Source organism: Protopterus annectens, chromosome 5.part0, assembly GCF_019279795.1.
Source record: "Protopterus annectens isolate FY-2018-M chromosome 5.part0, PAN1.0, whole genome shotgun sequence".
Lineage (NCBI taxonomy): Eukaryota > Metazoa > Chordata > Ceratodontiformes > Protopteridae > Protopterus > Protopterus annectens.
The window spans coordinates 1,779,829,723-1,779,850,814 of record NC_056735.1 but is presented as its reverse complement, the minus strand read 5'-3'; the positions used below and the strand labels follow the sequence as shown (position 1 = coordinate 1,779,850,814).

At 43.0% G+C, this 21,092-nt stretch overlaps 1 protein-coding gene across 2 annotated transcripts in view; it reads right to left on the bottom strand.

Moving 5' to 3' along the window:
* LRRC63 (leucine rich repeat containing 63) overlaps window positions 1-21,092 on the bottom strand; it is a 739,268-nt gene that overhangs the window by 423,909 nt on the left and 294,267 nt on the right. For both annotated transcript variants that reach the window (XM_044071581.1, XM_044071580.1), the window contains exon 5: window positions 3,249-3,409. In XM_044071581.1, the coding sequence (XP_043927516.1) occupies window positions 3,249-3,409 (161 nt within the window). The remainder of the gene's footprint in view (window positions 1-3,248; window positions 3,410-21,092) is intronic.

Genomic DNA, 21,092 nt, shown 5'->3' with positions numbered 1-21,092 from the left:
CCACAGCACAGTCACCTACCTGTGAAGGCAAATTACTAGCCTGCTGTGGTTAGAAACGCTACTTAACAAAGTTTTTCTTTTTGTGGCTGGAATAAGGTCCAACTGAGGGACTGGTACTTTGTTCCATGGTCAAGCTAAAAATGGTGCTTGTTTCCTGAGGAAGCTGAGCAACAATAGTCTGCAAAACAGGAAAGTAACAGAAAAGTATTTTTTTCCCAGGGAAAAACAGTAAAAAGCACTTTAAATACTTTCTCCAGCTGCAGAAAGTAAAATAAACATAGGTTCTCGACAGTATTAAACAATATTTTACCACAAAAATAAAAAAAAAAAATCACTCCCATTTAAAAGCACATAAAAGTTACGAAACAGTCAAGGATAAAATACTCTTTCCTAGCTTAAAAGTACTTTTTCTCCCAAAAAGTCAATTACAACAAATAGAAAAGTAATTAGGATTTGTTTTACCCCAGGGGAACTTATCTGCCCATTAATGGAACAGTATTAGCCAACTGTGAATCCTCACAAGCTTGCAGACGAACACTATTCTTGGTGGCAGGAAGGTTCTGAAAGGCTTGGTACCCAAACCTGACTTTTTAGTCAGCTCAGCTCAAGATGACTAATGGTTTGGGAATGTGGAATGTGCTCTGAAGCTTTGGAAGCTGGCCAGCTGTTATATCCTATGCAGGATATAAAACATACAGCTAATTCTACTGTAACAGTGATCAATATATAAAACATAGCTAATTCTACTGCAGCAGTCATCAATATAAAGAACATCAGGGATGTGTAGACTTACAGCTGCAGAGTGGCTGAATGAATTCAAAGGGCCGATGTCCCCAGTCAGTGACACCTGCCACTAATGAAACAGTGGATGTGAGCTTTATTTCTCTTTTTAATGGAAGGAGGAGGTACTGGTACTATAGCTAGGTCATTTGGTGCCCTGCTGCCAAGTTGGCATTCCCTTAAACATTAAATTGAGCAGCAAAAAGGCTGTCAAATTTTAAATTACTTTAAGCTGCTTGATACAATTATAACAAACAGCTTGCCACTACATACTAAGCATGTCAGTGCTTAAGCCATGACCACAAATGCAGTATCTGTATTTTATAAACAAATGCTGGTAGCCCTGTGTACTCCTAAATCATCTGCACTTGTCAATCACACCTTCTGATAGCTTCAAGAGCAAGAACAAAAGGTATTTTGTTGAAGGCAAGAAAATAAACAGCAAAGGTTCTTCTACTATAACAAACAGCATGTTACAGTTAATACTTTTCATTCAAGAAAAGTAAAATGTTACAGCAGCTTGCAGTTGCAAATTTGCATTAATGGCTGCATTCATCCAGCTATCAGAAGCTGGCAACAACAGCACACAGCTTGCCAATAAAAAGTTTTCTACTCTGAAGACATAAAACCCAGCATCATAATGCAAAAAAAAGATGCACTGGCAAAAAACAAAATCCAGTGATGGCACAATCAGAATTATTCATCAAAACCTGTAAATCCAAAGCATTTATGATCCATAAACAGATGTCAGTAAAAGACAAACTAACATCCTGATAATGATGGCAGTAGAAATACAAACTTCATCTAGGAGGCACATCAAATTCTGACAACTCTGTCGCTGAAAACCTGCAAGACTGGCTGTTTAAAGCTTCAGTTGTTGACAACATGACCAAACCAAATTTAAAAAAATAGTCACATCGTACTATGCTTTGATGGAAATAAAACATTTACATTACAGAAATGCCTGAAAAAAAGAGTCCAGAGTACTTCATTGTTTCAGCACTCTTAGCTGTCACTTTCTTTGCAAAACGTCTCTGATTTTGCCTTATATTTTTACCTTGTCCTGTCCCTTGTAGAATTATTGATTTTCTAGTATATTACTGATGATTATAATCAAGCAATAATGCCAGTCATTAGAATTTCATATTTCATATTGCTGAGAAAATGTATGTCAATAAAAAAACGCTGTCATTCTATTAACTTTTTAAGTGAATTAGAGCAATGTTTAAAAATTGTTCCTGGTTTTAGACAGTTTACCCCCATTAGTTTTTGGATTTCTTCAGAATTCTTGAGTAAAGAAACTGAGAGGAATACTGCAAATGTAGTACTTGAATTTTATAAATGAAGGCTGATAATACACTAGTGTACCTTCAGCACATGCTTCAGCTCGCCTGCTTTCAACTTGTGTACAGGGCAGCTGTGGCCTACCATATTTATAGCTCTAAAAGAAGGACTGACCTCCTGTGTTTCTTTGTATTTTAAATGTTTGGAATTTTTAATAGAAATTTCTATCTAATATAAGAAAAAAACAGAGATAAAAGATCTGCTCATCTTTTAAGCTCTAGAAAGACTTGTAAATTTCTGTCTCCTATTAAAGTCTTTCCAATGAATCTAACTCAGTGTCCACAATTACCAATATTATAATCCTCCTCTAAAGGGGACTTCCGCGGTGGTGCAGCGGTAGTGTTGTTGCCTCACAGCAAGAGGTTCTCCCGTTCAATTCTCGGCTGGAGTGCGGGGAGTGCCTTCTGTGTGGAGTCTGCATGTCCTCCCCACGGTTGGCTGAGCATTCGAAAGACATGCGTAAATGGACGTGCCTTCGTTGAAGGTTGAACGTCGAGCTGGCACCTCGGCGTTCGTGAAAATCTACTGCCAATCATTAGCGGACCGGAGTTCCGCTGTGGCGACCCCTAACCGGGAAAAGCCGAAAGACAACAACAACATAATCCTCCTCTAAAGCTAAAAGAACTTGATGTTGGAAGTCTTCTGGGATAAATTTGATGCCCAAGAGAGCACATGTTGGAAATGTTTTCATTGGACACCATTAAAATCAGTACAAAACTGAAAGAAAGATAAATGTATTTAGAAGTCCGAAATGTTGTAACCTAGGAATCAAATGATAAACTAACAAAGCAAACTGAGGTGATTGCTTACTTCACATAGAAATAAAAAATGATTAGAGTGTGTAACATTTCCATTTATAACTAAGCTCTGACTAATGGCACTGGTGCAGGATTATATGCCTATGTCGCTAGGGACACAAGAATGCTGAAAAATCAGGCAAGGGAACTATTGTCTGCTTTAAGCTATTTTGTTTTTAAAGAATAAATTCATGCAGCAAATGTCTTTATGATAACCATATGCATATTAGAACAATAATTTTTCAAAGTTTGAGTAATGAGCAATTAACAATACAAGCCCTTGGCACAGTGCAACAGACATCAGTTTATAAGCATGAAACTTATTACCTTGAGGCTAAGCACAGTCCCACCTTGTACTAAACAGTCTAGAACAGCCAGTTCAGAAGGGGAGATCATTTCATTCCCTTCACCATATTTGAAAGGTGAGCCACTGCGCAGCGCACCCTGAAAATATTTCGATGAAAATGAGTTCAGAATGGCTTCAGCACCTGCAAAAACATGAAATAAACTCAAGTAAAAACAGCTTTTTTGTTGTTTTTTTGCTTTTGTACTGGCTCAGAATTCATTTAAAAAAATTAAATACAACAGTTCTTAGTTTTAAGCTATATTCTCAGCGAACTATTTTGTCTACAGTGCAGAACAGATTCAAGGTCTGATCAACTGACATTTTTGAAAAGATTATATGGCCACAAAACAGAGGTAAAAAGTTGCTTTATGACTATAAGACTAATGTTCCTGATGAATGCTTATAGCACACCTGTGTACATGTATGTTCACATAGTTAGATGTAGCCATACAAGGGGAATCCTTCAATAACAAAATAATCATTTTCTTGAATGTTTGATTTCAGTAAAACTTTCAGCAGACATGAACAAAAGCAATAAGCTTTAAAGGGTGAGCACTGTGCAAGCATTACCATAAGTTCAGTTCTTTTACCTCTCATCGTGTATGAGTAGTATTTGTTCTCTCTTTCTCTTATTCTGTGGTTCAGGAAAGAACAAAGGGAGCCGAATAGATTGTTTTAAAATGAATTTTAAGGTTACTTTGTCCTTATGAAAAGTAAGATAAGGTTGTGTCACCATTAGAGCTTGCAACTCAGCTACCCTTCTGTCAGAAGTCAGAGCAGTAAGAAAAACTGTTTTCCATGTTAAGAACTTTAAGCCAGCTTGATGAGCTGATTCAAAAAATAAAACAGTAAGTTTTTCTAAGGCAAAGTTAAGATCTCAAGGAGAATCCACCTATTTTCTAGGTGTACGAATGTGTAGTACCCCTTTCAGAAACTGTTTCACCTGAGATAAAGAGGAATGGGAGAACCCAGGTTTTGAAATAGATTCCTGTTAAAGAGGAGAGATTATTGACAATTTTGATTGGAGTCTGCAAAAAGAAGGCATTTGTCCTAGTAGGGAAAGAATGCAAATGCCTTCCAGTTTGCAAAAGGCAATCATTGATGCTAGACACTGCGAATACCTTTGGGGTTGCTGACAGACAAAGGGTAAAGAAGAAAAATGAAAGCGTGAACCAGAAACAGAAAACTTTAAAAGAATGTCTGAATTTCCTATGAATAGGAAGGAGCCTATGCCCCATAGCTGTATTTCAACCACTTTCTTAGATATGCATATTTCCAAGGACACCAACAATAACAGAATCACCACTGATCTATTCAGAAAACCAACAAGTGTTAACTTATTACTCCACAGTAAAAGTCTACATCCTACAAAAACCAAGTATAATGTAGTGAAATCCCAAGGCTATAGATTAGCTCAAATTACCACAGAGATGGAACCATTTTTGAGAAACCTGAACAACTTAGAGAATGATTTTCTAGTGAGAGGCTATGAAAGTCAGATGTTAAAAAACATCCTGGAACCCATTATAGGTCTGTGTACTTAATAAAGGATTTTCGACTGGAAACAGACTGCCTGCCTTGCTTGGATTACTTTCGAATACTTAGTAATGCTGTAGAATTATATATTTTCTATTATTACTTTTTGACTTGATGAGTTTACGTTCGCTACTTCTGCTACTATTGTCTGATCTGATTAATATACAGTGATTAACTAGAAATATATGGACTGAAAATCTTCCACACAGAGAAGTTTCTTACACTGTTTTGTTTTTAGTCCCACTACACTTTAGTGAGTTGTTTTGAGATTTCGGGGATACCACGGAGATTACTTGTAATTTCCTATGAATACTGACACTGCATCAAACACCACCCACAACTACACAACACACACACATATGCGGCGGTTCTCAACAAAAACAAATCCAAAGAAAGGAGGCAAAAACACATGAGAACTCCACAACCCTCCACACCACATACCATGCATAAGTCCACACACCAGTATCAAGCAACCACTAAAGCCTAACCATAAACCCAACATATTAGCCATAGGAGACTCCATTGTGAGACACACACATGTGCCTCTCACCAGGCTGGATAAGGAGAAAGTCACGGTTAGTTGTTTGTCAGGTACCAGAATCTGCCATATCACACACATACTCAAGTCTCTCAACAACAGGTACTTTTATGACTCTGTCATAGTCCATGTTGGCATGAACGACTTGAAATGTACTTCCCTGGACTATATGAAGAGAGACATGATTGAGCTCACTGAATATGTGTCCCAGGAAGGTATGCCCCTAGCCTTAAGCAGCATTCTACTGTCACCCAGAATGATGCCTCACTACAAACAGAAAATTATTGACTTTAACAATTGGCTTAGTTTCTGGTATCATTCCAGGGGGATCCAGTGCCTGACAGCCTGGGAAGATATGACTGACAGACCACGATGCTTTGTTAGAGATGGCCTGCATCTGTCTCACTTGGGCTTTAGGCTTCTGGCAAAGGCCCTTGCCTCCTTATAGTACCTTTTTTAGGAAAGTCATGAGGTTGATACTATCAACATAAAAATCTCAACAAAATGCAAATGAAAGGTCATGCTGCTAAATGCTAGGAGTTTAAACATGAAACTGCACTCATTGCAAGCATTCTTAACCCTGGAAGATGTTGACATTTGTGCAGTCATAGAAACCTGGTTCAACCTGGTTCAAAGCTGTGGAGAGCACCCCAGCCTTACCTGGTTACTCATCCTGTCATACATTCAGACCCCAAAATGTGGGCAGCAAAGTCAAAGGAGGTGGAGTTTCAATATATATTAAAGACACACACACCTCCAGGCTGGTCAAACAGTATGACACACAGGAGACACTCCAGGTGCAGGTAACCATTCACAAGGCCCCTATTCAAATTATAGCTAGCTACAGGCTCCCAAATTTGACTCAAGATGCCCTCTCCACCTATCTGGACCTTTTCAAATCTATCAAGATTCAACCCTTTACCCTGATCCTGGGTGACTTTAATTACCCGACCATAGATTGGAAAAAAATACTCATGCCAGAACACAAATGCCCAGAGATTCCTCGATTTTATCAATGTAAATGCCTTGGAATAGCTAGTCAATACCTCTACAAGAGGTGATAATATCTTGGACTTGGTATTAGTCAACATGAGTAACCACTGCAGCACCCCTAGGGTATCATCCTCCCTGGTAATATCCGACCATAAAGTGGTCACTTTTGAAGTCACCATCTCCCCTGACCCCCCCCCCCCCCAGCTAGGGTCAAACAAAAAAACTTCTCCAAAGCTGATTACAACCTCCTGAGGGATGGTATAAACAGCTTTACAGCCCCCTCCTCCAGTGTAGGAACTGGCACCAATGTCCAAATCTACACAGAAGTACTATACGAGCATTTATATAGATCAATGGAATCAGGATTACCGGATTAGGACAAAATCATCCTCAGTACCATCACCCAGTACCTGCCACCCACCCCTTATCTCTAGGGAACAGGTCATCACTGCACCCTCAAAGGCAAAAAATACAGCCTCCAAAGGACCCAATAACATCCCAGGCTGCATCTTGCATGAATTCAGGCATGAACTTACAGCACCATTAGGCACCCTATCCAACCAAAGCCGGAGTAGTGGCTTTGTCCTAGCTGAGTGGAGGACAGCCACAGTCATCCCTTTACACAGAGGTGGAGCATCCACCATTCCAGGAAATTATAGATCCATCAGCCTAACTAGCCTGATCTGCAAGAACACGGAAAGGATTATCGTGGACCACATTAACAGGGACATTGGCAACCTCAAACACGCGACCACACACAGTTTGGCTTCGTCAAGGGGAGGTCATGTGTGTTAAATCTGGTTGGCTTCTTTGAGACAGTCAACAAAGCCAAGGAAGAGGGGAAGATGGTACACATCGCCTACCTTGACCTGGCCAAAGCCTTCGACACTATTCCCCACTTGGGCACAGTAGATAAACTCTCTCAACTAGGCATCAATCCATATATTACCAGACAGATAGCAAACTGGTTCACTGATAGAATCCACCTAATCAAAATAGGGGAAGTCACCTCAAGCAGTAGACTCGTAATGAGCAGCATACCCCAGGGATCGGTCTTGGGCCTCTGTTATTCGGGATATACTTCTCTGAGGTGCAGGCCAAAACTAGTGGGCTATGGCTGACCAAGTTTGCAGATGACTGCAAGCTGGGTGCAGTCATCAATTCCACAAGTGATGTGGATGTCCTCCAAGAGGGTCTTACCCAAACAAATGACTGGTGCTAGAAACATGGCCTCAAGCTGAATGCCAAAAAATGCATCATAATCCCCTTTGGGAAGAGTGATGTCCTGACATAGTATCACATTAATAACAATGCCCTAAGTACAGAATCAGTAGTGAGGGATTTGGGCAGCCAGGTTGATAACAACCTGACTTTTGACCACCATGTTGCTTCCATTGTATGAAAAGTTTCCTACATGGCCCACCTCACAAGTAAGGGTATCTTATCCAGGGACAAAGGGGTCATAAAATCTCTGCATTCTTCCCTTATAAGGCCGATTATTGAGTACAACGCCCCCTTTGGCATGTACCTTGCAAAGCACATGTAGTAGCTGGAAAGACCACAGAGGTTCCTCACCAGGAAAATCCAGGGCCTCAAACACCTACCCTACACAGACAACTAAAAGCCCTGTCTCTCTACTCAGTTTCATACAGACTCCTCAGAGGTCACCTTTGTCTGGCATACAAAGCAATCTCAGACCCCGCCTTTATGAGACTACTGCATATCCGCAAGTCAAGCTCTACTCGAGCAACATGTAGGTGCGTCCTCAGCCTGGTCTGTGATATCAATAGGACTTGGTGGGAGGACAGATATGTGTCCCAGAGGCACCTCATCTGTGGAATAGACTTCCCCTCCACATCAAGCAGAGTACCTCATTATCTCTTTTTTAGCACAACCTGGATAACTGGATGGGAAACAGAAAATACACCCCTGGGATTCCACCTGAGTCCCTGCTGGACAAGGGCTCTGGGTGCTGATTTGTCTAAACATGGGCTAAACTCTTGGCTAGGCTTATAAGAGCCTCAGGGCCAATAGCCTAGTAACCTGCTATGATCCTATGAATGGCAATATGACGATATGAAGACAGGCAACTTTTAGAGCTAGGGTTAGAAGAAACTTAGAGGAGGAATCAGAGGAAAACAAGACTGCAGGATGTACATTTTGAATTTTGGGACCTTTATAAGAAAGTTTTAGAAAGAATTAGATTGGGGCCAGGCTGGAGATGTGAGGGAAGAAGGACAGAAGACGGCATAAAAAGTCATTTTTTTATTTTGATTGACCCTGAGCTGTCCCACCTTTTTTCTTTGATTTGCCGTGCCATTATTTCTTTAATTCCTGTTTCCCTGATTTTTTGTTGGGATTGTTTAAATGTTTGTGTAGAAAATGGCTCAGTACTGGAAAGGTATTGTTGTTATATTATTAAAAAGGAGATTGAAAAAAAATAACTTGGATCAGTTTCCCCTCTCATAAAGCTGATGAGGGACTGAATAATACTTCCTTATCTCTGGGAGCATTAAGAATTTGTGACTTGCTATCCTCTGGGAGATTCTAGGATCTTAGCCATGCCTTTCTGACTATAACTGCCACAGCTCTTGTCACTGCACCTACAGCATCATAACAGCATTTCAAATAGTGCTTTGTGACCTGTTTTACAGAAGAACTCATGATGAGTAATGAGGATTTGATGTTAAAAGTGGGTAAATCAGTAAATGTCTTATTCATTTTGGAAAAAAGTTGCCAGAAAATATTTACCATCTGTGCCTGACAATTAACTGTCCTAAATGCTAGGGTGGAAAATGTATATAGTTTCTTTTTGTACCCATCAACAGCCCTGGCATCCTCATCTGAGGGTACTGAATTAGTAGAACTAAAGTGTTTACAGCTAGAGCCTTTGGCCAAGGAAAAAGCAGATGGGGTCAGCCACGGGGTTATAGAAAAGGAACTTGCAGAACTGAGGTATCTTGTAAAGTCTGCCTAACCTTTTAGGTGCTGACTATAAAGAGAAGTACATTCAGCATTAAGGACATCCTTTAGTGCTACAGCAATGGGAAGGATAGCCAAAAGCTTTGGGGATTCTACTTATAAAAGTCATAATTATCTTTGTGTATCACATATCTCTTTTTCTTCTCTTTGGAAGAGGTCTTTCATCCTGTCTATGGTATCAGAAAAAAAATTCTGCTGGAGAATCAAAGAACTACTTTCTGCAGATTCTGCCTAAAGGGTGTCAGGGGTGGACACTTGAGAAGCATAATCTATCCCAATGTCTTCTATATCAGAATGAGATTCACTACCTGAAGTAGAAGGAGAGTTCTCCTTTTTTGAATGGGAAGACACTGTATTGAATGAAAGGCCTTAAAAAGACCTTTAGAAAAGGAAAACCATTATTTCCTAGACTCTTTAGAAGAAGGGATGTAGTAGGAGAGACATGTTCAGTTTTCTGACTCTTCTTTTCATGAGTATCTACAGAGAAAATACGAACTGACTCAGATATATGGATTTCATTGCTGATGCCATGTACTGCTTACCTGACAAGCACTTGATGATACCACTTAGCCTTTCTGAGATTATCAGTGAAGCTGTCTCTTTGTGGTAGGCATAAACCAGGCCCTTGAGGATGTTCTAGACTCCTGATCCTTAGCAGCATCCTGAGGATCAGCATTAGAGGGGACAGGAGGAGTCAGATGGTCTTGGGATTCTGATATGGTCAAAGTGGAGCCATCTTTTGAAGGCTAGGGAAGACAGGATGGAGCTGAAACCATTTCACTCTAATTTTCTATTTCTTGGTGGCTGGAAGAGGGACATATGAAGTATCAACAACTGAGTTCATTGCTGGTTTTGCAAAGTCCTTAAGCCATGGATTCTCAAGATAAATATTAAAGGAGCTGAGCAAACGTCTACTTACTTTTGGAGAAAATGATAAACTACGAGTTACATATCATAACTTACTTAAGCTAAACTAATAACCTGTGTGGGAATCTTTATATAGAAAAAGAAGTTATGTTCTTACCACAACGTTCCATGTGGAGTGTTCATCTCACCTTTGTTCTTACACACGGGTTCGGAGCCGATCCTCGGCTCCAAGTCGGCCGCATAGCAAAGCTCTGCATCTTAGAGAAGCTCGAGACCAGGCTATATCCCACAATCCTCCCTGCCATTACTCAGATCTAGTTTGCAAGCAAACCAGACCAACCATAAACCTCAGGTGCTAAGGCTACACACAGCCACAAAAATCAGAGACACTATCACACTGACAAATTAACTAAAGGGTAGCGAAATATACCCCATGAGGTAAGAAACAATATACCCGGAAGGGGTTAAGGCATGTGGACCAGACTCTAGTCCTACTCGTTCTTCCAAACACGTGAGGGAGGGAAGGGAGGGAATGTAAGAACAAAGGCGAGATTAACACTCCACATGGAACGTTATGGTAAGAACATAACTTCTTTATGTGAGAGTGTTCAATCTTGCCATTTGTTCTTACACACGGGTAGCGTCCCTAGCTCCGTCACCCCGAGTGACTCATGGAAGAACGTTCCTAAGCACAGTGGAACCAAAAGATGTCCTGTCTTTGGAGGCTTTGTCAACCCTATAATGAGCGATGAAAGTATGTGGTTTAGACCACGTGGCTGTTGCACAAATCGTGTCCAAAGGCAGACGAGCTGCATGAGCCAAGGAAGTGGAAACGGATCTGGTAGAATGGCCCTTAGGTTTGGTGGGCAAGGCCTGATTCGACTTAGAATATACAAAGGCTATACAATCAGTAAGCCATTTAGAAAGTGTACGTTTTGTAACTGCCATGCCCTTTTTATTGTCTGCAAACGCGACAAAAAGCTGATCTGTTTTCCTGTAATCTTTAGTCCTGTCCAAATAAAATCTTAGTTGTCTGTGGACATCTAACTTGTGCAGCATATATTCCAACTTGCTGGTATGGTTTTTGAAAAAGGTAGGGAGTTCTATGGACTGATTAATATTTGTGACAGAACATACCTTAGGAAGGAAAGACAGATTTGTTTGCAAGGAGACTCTATCTGGGTGGAAAATTAAGTAAGGTGGTTTGACTGATAGTGCTTGCAGCTCTGAAACTCTTCGAGCTGAAGTAACAGCTACAAGAAAAAGTGTCTTCCACGACAAAAACTTCAGGAGGCGAGAAGAGGCTGGTTCAAAGGGTGGCAACATTAGTTGCGACAATAACAAATTTAAATTCCATGGGAATAAAGGGTCTCCGACGGGCGGTCGAATATGGAAGGATCCTTTCATAAAAGCCTTACAAAGCCTATGGGACATAATAGGAGAACCGTCCTCACCAACATGGTAGTTGGATATGGCCGCCAACTGTACTCTTAGTGTGGAAGTAGAGGCTCCTTTGTGAAAAAGGATGGATAGAAATTCTAAAACTTTATGTAAAGGAGCTACCAGGGGGTCCAAGTGTTGGCTAGATGCCCAGTATACAAAGCGTTTCCATTTACTCCTGTAGAGTTTTGTAGTGGAAGCCTTATGAGAGGCAACCAGAATGCGTTGAACTGCCGGAGAAAGTAGATCAGACCTGGCTAGGCAGGGAAGTGGAGCAGCCAAGCTGCTAGTTTGAGGGATAGAAGAGACGGGTGAGGAACTCCCGACGAATGGGTCAGTAGATCTGGTACTGGGTCCAGGATCCACGGTTCCTCTGTTTGATGGGCTCGAAGAAAGGGGAACCATATCTGTCGAGGCCAAAATGGGGCTATGAGTATAATTGTCCTTTCCAGGTTCCTGGCTTTCTGAAGAAATTTGGGAATCAAGGAGGTAGGTGGAAATGCATATAGGAGACCCGGGGGCCAATCGTATATCAGTGCGTCCCTGGGGGCATCCCCCGGAGGGGGTAGAAGGGCAAAATAGCTTCTGCATTTGGTATTCATCGGGGAGGCAAATAGATCGCAGCAAGGCTGGCCCCATCTGCGGAAAATTCTTTCCGCCACCTGTAGCTTGAGGGACCACTCGTGAGGTAACAGGATGGCTCTGCTCAACCTGTCCGCAATGACGTTGGATGACCCTGGGATGTGCGTTGCTATCAGAAAGCGACCCGTGGACTCTGCCCATTGCCAAATTCTCATGGCCTCTCTGCATAATGGGTAAGATCTGGTTCCCCCCTGTTTGTTTATGTACCAGACTACAGACATGCTGTCTGTCTGAACTGCTACTGTTCCTAGAGGTAGGAGGGTTTGAAAGTGTTGCAACGCCAGGAACACCGCCCTCATTTCCAGAACATTTATGTGCAGGTTGTACTCCATGTTGGACCATTCCCCTTGGACTGTTCTTCCCTGAAATAGTCCCCCCCACCCTATCAGAGAAGCATCCGTGGTTATCGTGGCCGTCGGATTGGGTAGAACAAATGGACGACCCATAGTGAGATCTTGACTGTACACCCACCATGAGAGGTCTCGTTTGCAAGAATCTGTTATCAGAATCTCGTGCACTACGGGTAACTGCTGGAACGACCACTGCGTGAACAGCAGCCATTGGAGGAGCCTCATGTGCAATCTCCCCATAGGGACTGCAATCAGGGACGCTGCCATGAGTCCCAATACCTTCAAGACTAGTTTGGCTGGGGCTTTCGTGCTTCGCAGTAGAAGAAGAACCTGTTCCTTGAGGGATGAAGCCCTTATTGGAGGGAGCTTTACCAGTGTTAAATGTGTATCTAGGTCTGCTCCGATGAACGAAATATGCTGTGAGGGCAGTAAGGCAGATTTTTCGAAGTTTGTGGAAATCCCTAGGTGGGAACAAAGGTTGACTGTGTAGTCTCTGGCTTGTATGAGGCGACGCTCGGTGGTGGCGGTGAGGAGCCAGTCGTCCAGATAGGGAAACACCCGGAATCCTAGACGTCTCAAGTGAGACGCTACCACTGCCATGCATTTGGTGAATACCCTGGGGGCTGAGGTGAGCCCAAAGGGCAGGGCTCGAAATTGAAAGTGACTGGCTCCCAGCCGGAAGCGCAGGTGATCTCTGGATGGTCTGGCCATCTTGATGTGGTAGTACGCGTCCTTGAGCTCTATCGAGCACATCCAGTCGTCCTTCTGTAAAAATGGAAGGATCAATTGAAGCGTGACCATCCGGAACTTTTCCTTCTTCACGAAGGTATTGAGATTGCTGAGATCCAAAATCGGTCTCCAGTCCCCTGTCTTTTTTGGAACTAAAAAGAACCTTGAGTAAGTTCTGGATCCTTTTTGGTCCGCCGGGACTGGCTGAATGACTCTTTTTTCGAGCAGCTTTGAAATTTCTATTGCTGCTGGGCCTCACATATGGGGTGGCACATCTGGAAACCTTCTTTGTTGGGGTGGAGTTGACATGAAGGGGATTTTGTATCCTCTGGTTACAATGCTTTTTACCCAAGAGTCCGAGGTGAGAGTTAGCCAGGACTGTGGGTATAAAGCCAAGCGACCCCCGACTGCCTCCAGAGCAGGACAGTCGGGCCCCCGTTCAGGAGTGCTGGAAAGGCTTGCCAGGGATAGAATCCCTGTCGCCTTGGTTCTGCGGACCCCCTCTGCCGCCGGGGCGACGTCTTCCATTTCTGCCCCCCCCGCCTCTGGGGGGGGGGTCACTCTGTGTGGCCTGGAAAGATCCCTGAGTTTTACGGAACCACATTTTTCCACCTCATTGCCCTTTGGGGTACGGTCTAGTTGGAGTGGAAAAACGGACTCCGACAGCAGACAGAGTCTTTCCTTCTTGCTCACACCGAGTTAGTTTCTCTTTCACTTTGGGCCCAAAAAGAGTGGCACCATCAAAGGGGGCATTGGCGAAGGAAGACTTGAAGGCTTCCGCAAATGAGCACAGCCGCATCCAGGATTCTCTTCGTAGAGCAATCGCTGAAGCTGCAGCTCTACTCGATCCTTCAGCCGCATACGAGATGAGCCTCATGGATGAGTTCACTATGGAGGTAAGGGTGTTAAGCTGTGTTGTTACCTTATCTGAAACAGCAGCATCTGTGTTACCCTGGAGGGTATCTCCCAGCTCCTTGATGAGATCCCTCTACAGACGTGTAAAATGTGTCAAATAGTTTAGCGAACGCATGGAAAAAGTCGCTGAACTAAAAACGCGCTTCCCATATCTGTCCATAGTCCTAGAATCCTTATTAGGAGGATGAACAGAAGAGGAAGACTCAGACATCTCCTTTTTAGTGGCTGCAGCCACCCCCATAGCGTCGACCGGGACTCCCTTGGTGAGATAAGCCTTGTCCTGGGGAGCAGTGATAAACTTGCTTGGTTTTCGAGGGACCGGTTCCACTGTGTCCGGTGTCTCCCACTCCCTTCGAGCAATTAAATCCATTAATTCATCGAAGGGCAGAGTAACCTAGGAGGTAGAAGGTTGAGCACCAAAAGCCTTCAGCAACACCGACTCGTCCTCAGTGGGGGCTAGGGACTGCCAATCACCCCTCTGTTTTAAGATCTCCAAGATGTCCGCAAATGAGACATCCTCAGAGGGGGATTTTGAGGACCCCTCTGCCTCATCCAAGTCAGTGTCAGATGTTAGAGATTCCTGCGGGGAATCCAAGTGCCTCCTCTTGCACAGTCTTTTCCTCGGAACCTCATTGGAGGGGGCTTCCGGTGAGGCCTCCGAGGAACAGGGGCACCCTCTGGGGGTGGCTGAGGCAATGGTGCTCACGCTTTGGATGGGTCGTGGGGGCAGAAACAGAGAGCGTCCCCTTAGGGGAGGGAGAAGACGCCTCCGATGAAGTGGTTGTCTGTGTAGACAAAACCTTCCTCATAAGGTCAAAAACCCCTGAACCCCGGGCCGAGGACTCCTCCGGTTCCGAAGAACATGGAAGGATCCCAGACACGGGGCCCGTGGGCCTCGACCCCGAGGACGGAGCCGAGCCAATCTGCGCCGAGGCCCCGAGAGGGAGAGTCGGCACCGAAAGGTCGGTACGACTCTCGGTCCCGGAACCGAGGAGAGATCGTCGACTCCGCGACTCACCTACAGGTTCCGAAGGAGTTTAAGTCAATGGTGTCGATCGTGCAATGGACGGTTTCGGCACCGAGGGCTCCACTATCATCGGCTCATCCTCTCCCGGCTCCGAAGACTGGATGGGTCTCGAAGGAGGACCTGTTGGAGATAAAGGGAGGCCTTCTAGTTTCGACACCAATTGGGAGGAAACTGCAATCAACTTGGAAAGGGCCGTATTCTCCATAAGTTTCTGCACGACACGATCCACATCTGTATCGGATAACGGTCTGGAAGATCGGGTCGAAGGGGCTGAAGATGGCACCGACCGAATAATGGAAGGTGGCGGTAGCTCCGACACCGCTTCCAAGACCTGGGGCTCAGTGAAAGATAAACGTTCGACGCTCGGCCCCGAAGTCTGTGGAACCGGCGAATGAACTTTCGAAGATGAACTCGGAGCCGATGACATGGGCTCCAACATCTTCGACCCCTTTGAGGACTTAGAAGCCTGGTCCGACTTGTCCAAAGCCTCCTGGAAGGCAGGCTTAAGTAGTCCCCTATCTATAAGTTTCCTGCGTCTATCTGTCATGACCCTCCCACTGAAGGAATGGCATATAGAGCAATCCTCTTGCAGGTGGAGAGGGCCAAGACAGTAGACGCAGGAAGTGTGGTTGTCAGTGATGGACATTTTCTGCCCACACTGACATCTTTTAAAACCGGATTTGGCTTTTTCTGACATAACCGGTAGTAAGACACTTTACTATGAAAATTTTTAAAACACTAGCCATAACAAGTAATAACTATAAGAAAATAATTATATTGCTATAAGTGATAAGAAGAGGTAGGCCACAAAAGGGAACCTATGAAAAAATGACAGGATTAATTACAATAACACACACACACACACACTAGTACTAATCAAAAACTAACTTCTCAAGAACTATAAGAACTTTTTAAAGTAGAAAGATAACAATCTTATCTGAATATAACAAAATTTTCTCTGGTCCGAGCTCTCGTCGATGTGATCCGTTGCAGCGGCAAACTAGATCTGAGTAATGGCAGGGAGGATTGTGGGATATAGCCTGGTCTCGAGCTTCTCTAAGATGCAGAGTTTTGCTATGCGGCCGACTCGGAGCCGAGGATCGGCTCCGAACCCGTGTGTAAGAACAAACGGCGAGATTGAACACTCTCACATTCTACCATCTACACAGATACTTCCCCTTCCTCCTTGACATAACATTAACAAAAACAAGTTCCACAGAAAAATGGAAGGAAATTCCTCAAAGTGGTACTTATCTGCTTAAAAGTCCAATCAAGCTGACCATCCAACCACTAAAATTGAAGCAAAGACTGAGTCTGGCTGGCATCTTCAATGGCAAGAAAGTTCTGAATTTTTTGCCTGTATGTCTGTTTATACCAACATGGCCCTATTCTACCTTGAATGTACAGTGCATGTGCTAGGTACCCAGAAGATTTTGAATACTGGCTTGATATTTGATCCTTGGCAGGATGTATCCTTTATAACTTATGTTACTGTAGCAGTGATCTAATTCTAAACATCACGTATTAGTCCTAACACATCTACTTTGCTCTTGAGTTTCCTATCGGGGAAGAATATTTAAAGTCAAGACTGGGTCCTCTTTCTCTGACACCTCCCCTTTCAGTAAAGGTGTGCCACAAGGTTCTGTTTAGTTCCTCTTCTTCTCTCCGTTTTCATAACCAGACTTCACCTTGACATTCCCCAACTACTCATTCTGCTTTATGGAGACACCAGGGTCCTTTACTGGTTTTACATCTCACACTCAGAATAAAAACACAACTAGAAAATGACCTTTACCTACTCACTAACTGGATTATACACCAGAAATTACTCTTGAAACATTTCAAATACCAATACTACGTTATCTGAAACAATTAAAAAAACGTATAGGCCCTCATATTATAATAATAACTAACCTCTACACACAACCTCACCCTTTAAACATTTAAGATTATGGCTCAATCAGAAATTAAATATTCAGTTTCACAGCAATAGGACCAGAGGTAAAATTGATGTCTTACTTTTCTGAATGATTAATAGACAATAATATCTGTCACATGCTGCAAAAGACTGCAGTTACCAAAGGCATTCCATAATCCCAGCTTGAATATGGCCTACTTGCAGTTGCTAAAACTTCTAGTAAAAATAGAAAGTTCTCCAACGCACCTCAATAAAATGTTCAGGTTCATTATACCTTCCTTATGCATATACTGAACACCACTTACCATTCTACAAAAGCCTAAATAGCTGCCAGTAAAACAAAGGGCAAATCTTTTTGGTCTCCAATATTCAGATAATTAAACTATTAAAACCTGATGCCTCACAGGATAATGCAAACAAGTTCTGCTTATAGCCTAAGGTTGCATTCCCCCAATGGTCCCACATTCAAATACCACAAACAAAACTGGACTGCAGCAAGCACTATTTCACCATCCTAGGTGCCCAGGTTATGATAAGGTCACCATTCCATTCTAAAAAAGTTCAACGTTTTACTTGGACTTTCACTCAAAATGTTAAAATTTATGTCTTGAATTAATCCCAGTGCAAATGCTTCATATCAACACTAAAACTCAAAGTCCTCATCCTACTCCAAGACCACCGTATATCCATACAATGTATAGAAAAGATTTTGCAATGATAGCTGTTGATACAAGCTGAAATATTGTTTGAATAAATTGTAAATAACATTATACTTGCATCCTTTATTCTTTGCAGAACTTTTCTTACAACATTGTACTTTATATTTCTGTAATGGTATCTGATAATTACAGAAATACGAAGTACTACATTGGAGTATAATCTTAATGCATTTTTCTATGTATTTTCACTTACGTAATTCAATACCCATCTATAACAATTCTTGCTTTTATTTATTTATTTTTTTATATTGTATTTTTTTTATTCATCCTTTGTTGACCAGGTTAGTTCCACCAGGCTAGTGACCTCTTTTCAGAGGAGACCATTGGCGGTATTTATACTATTAGGGGAAATTTGGCTAGGGCATGGGCGAACTTACCATATGCTTTTTGTTTGTTGCCATGGGATCTTTTACATCCACCTGAGCTACCACCAACTCAAAATGATGGGGTCTTGGTTTAACACCTCATCTGAAGGACAAAACACTCAGGAGTACAGCTCCCCTCTTATGCTGCACTGCAGTGTCAGCTATCGATCTGCCTGGTGATGGAGTAGAATCCACAGCCTTTTGCACCAAAGATGAGTGTGCTACTTGTTGCTCTATGTATGTTTCCAAGCAGAGCCTGAAAAAAGAAGTTATGTTCGTACCATAACATTCTATCTGTGTTGTTCATCTTCATTCATTCATTACTGATGGGTGTCGGTTCCGTCCTTGGAACCAAGTCGGCCTTATAACAAATTTCTGCCAGCCAAACATCTCTCGAGCTAAGCGTTTACCAACAATGCCCTTCTCCCTGTTACCTCAGATTGAGTTTGCCCATAATAAGTAAAGCAGAGGCTTTTTCTGAGCAGAAACCCTAAAGTAGGAGTAGGACACATTCCGATCCTCCAGGACCCTCTGGAGGGGTTAGGTGGGTGGGACATAATGAATGAATGAAGATGAACAACACAGATGGAACATTATGGTAAGAACATAACTTCTTTACCTGATGTTGTTAATCTTCATTCATTCCTTACTGATGGGACAGAGTCCCTAGCTACTTTTAGTCCTGGGAGACCCTTATGGAGGGATGTTCCTGAGTACCATTGAACCAAAAGATGCTCTTCCCCTGGAGACCAAATCTAATTTGTAATGAGTGATAATGGTATGAGGGGTAGCCCAAGTTGCAGCTGCACAAATATCATCCAATGAAGCCATTGCATAAAAAGCAACAGAATTTGCCACTGACCTGGTGGAGTGTGCTCTGACTTTGCATGGTAGAGACATTTTATTTCGTTGGTAAATCAAGCATATACAGTTTCTCAACCACTTGGACAAGGTTACTTTTGAGACAGAGTTTCCCAATTTCGGGCCTGAATAGGACACAAATAGCTGGTCTGATTTACGTACTGACTTAGTTCTGTCCAGGTAAAAATGTAATTGCCTATGCACATCTAGCAAATGAAGACAGTATTCTCCTTTGTTTGAGTAGATGGGAAAAAAGACTGGCAGGTCAATTGTCTTGTTAACTGTCAGTTCTGAAATAACCTTGGGCAGAAAGGAAGGATTAGTCTGGAGTAATACTCTGTCCTTATGAAATATCATGTAAGGGCGTTTTATGCACAAGGCCTGAAGCTCAGAAATTCATCTAGCTGATGACAGCTACCAAAAATAGTGATTTCCAGGACAGGAACTTTAAGTCGCAAGTTGAAGCAGGTTCGAAAGGCGATCATGTCAGGGACTGTAGTACTAGCGTTAAATTCCAAGGTTCAATGGGTTCCCTGAACAGTGGTCTGATATGGGAGACCCCTTTTAAGAATGTTCTGCAGAGATGATGGGAGATTAGTGATGAGTCTTGGAATCCATTATGGAAGTTTGAGATAGCAGCTAAACGTACTCGGATGGTTGAGGATGCTGCTCCTGAGAAAGGATGACTTGCAAGATAATCCAAAACCACACTAACAGGGGATGTAGAGGGGTCTAGTTGTCTTTGTCGGGACCAAATAAGGAAACTCTTCCACTTGCTAAGATAGATTTTCCTGGTGGATGGTTTATGCGAAGCCAGAAGGATATTACTTACTGGGGAGAAGGTTATTCTGCCTGGAGATTACTGGAAGTGGAGAAACCAAGCTGTCAGCTTGAGAATGGATATGTTTTGGTGAGTCAACCCATGTGGATGTGAAATCAATTCTGGAGTTGGAGCCAGACTCCAAGGTTGATATACTAGGTGAGGCCAGAGGTAGGGAAACCAAATTTGTTGTGGCCAGTAAAGAGCAATGAGGATTATTCTGCTTCTTAGATGAAGAGCTTTCTTTAGAACTTGGGGAATCAGGGGAAAGGGAGGAAAAACATACAGAAGTCATGTGGGCCAATCATGTATCAGAGCATCCATCGGGGACTCCCCCTGCGGGGGAATTAAGGCAAAGTAGCTGCTATATTTGTGATTTGCTGGAGAGGCAAAAAGTTCATAGCAAGGCTGGCCCCAGCGGCTGAAGATCTTCGCTGCAATAATTGGATTGAGGGACCACTCATGAGGCAGTAGGATACATCTGCTCAGTTTGTCTGCAATCAGGTTGGAACTCCCAGGAATATGCGTTGCAATCAGAAAGTGATTGGAAGCTATTGCCCATTGCCAAATTCTCATGGCCTCTTGACACAATGGGTAGGACTTGGTTCCTCCTTGTTTGTTGATGTACCTGACTGCTGATATGTTGGCTGACTGAATAGTAATTGTCCCTGATGGAAGGATGGAGAGAAATGCTTGCAACACTAGAAGCACTGCCCTCAGTTCTAGGACATTGATATGCAGATTGGCCTCTATGTCTGACCAAGTACCTTGGACTGTTTTCCCTTGGTAAAGCCCTCCACCCTATCAGGGAAGCATCCATAGTCACTGTGGCCCTGGACTGTTGTGGGCAAAAGGGGTGACTCCATAGTCCTTCATCTGGCTTCATCCACCACATTAAATCCTGTTTGCATCGTTGAGTTATCTGTATTTGAAAAGACAAAGGATGTTGTAAGGGTACCACTGTGTTAGAAGGCGCCACTGGAGAATTCTCATGTGTAGTCTTGCCAAGGGCACTATGGTAATTGACGCTGCCATGGAACCCAGGAGTTGAAGAACTGTCTGAGCTGGGGCAAGGTTTTGACAGAGTATCACCTGGATTTGGGATCTTATCCTGTGTAATCTG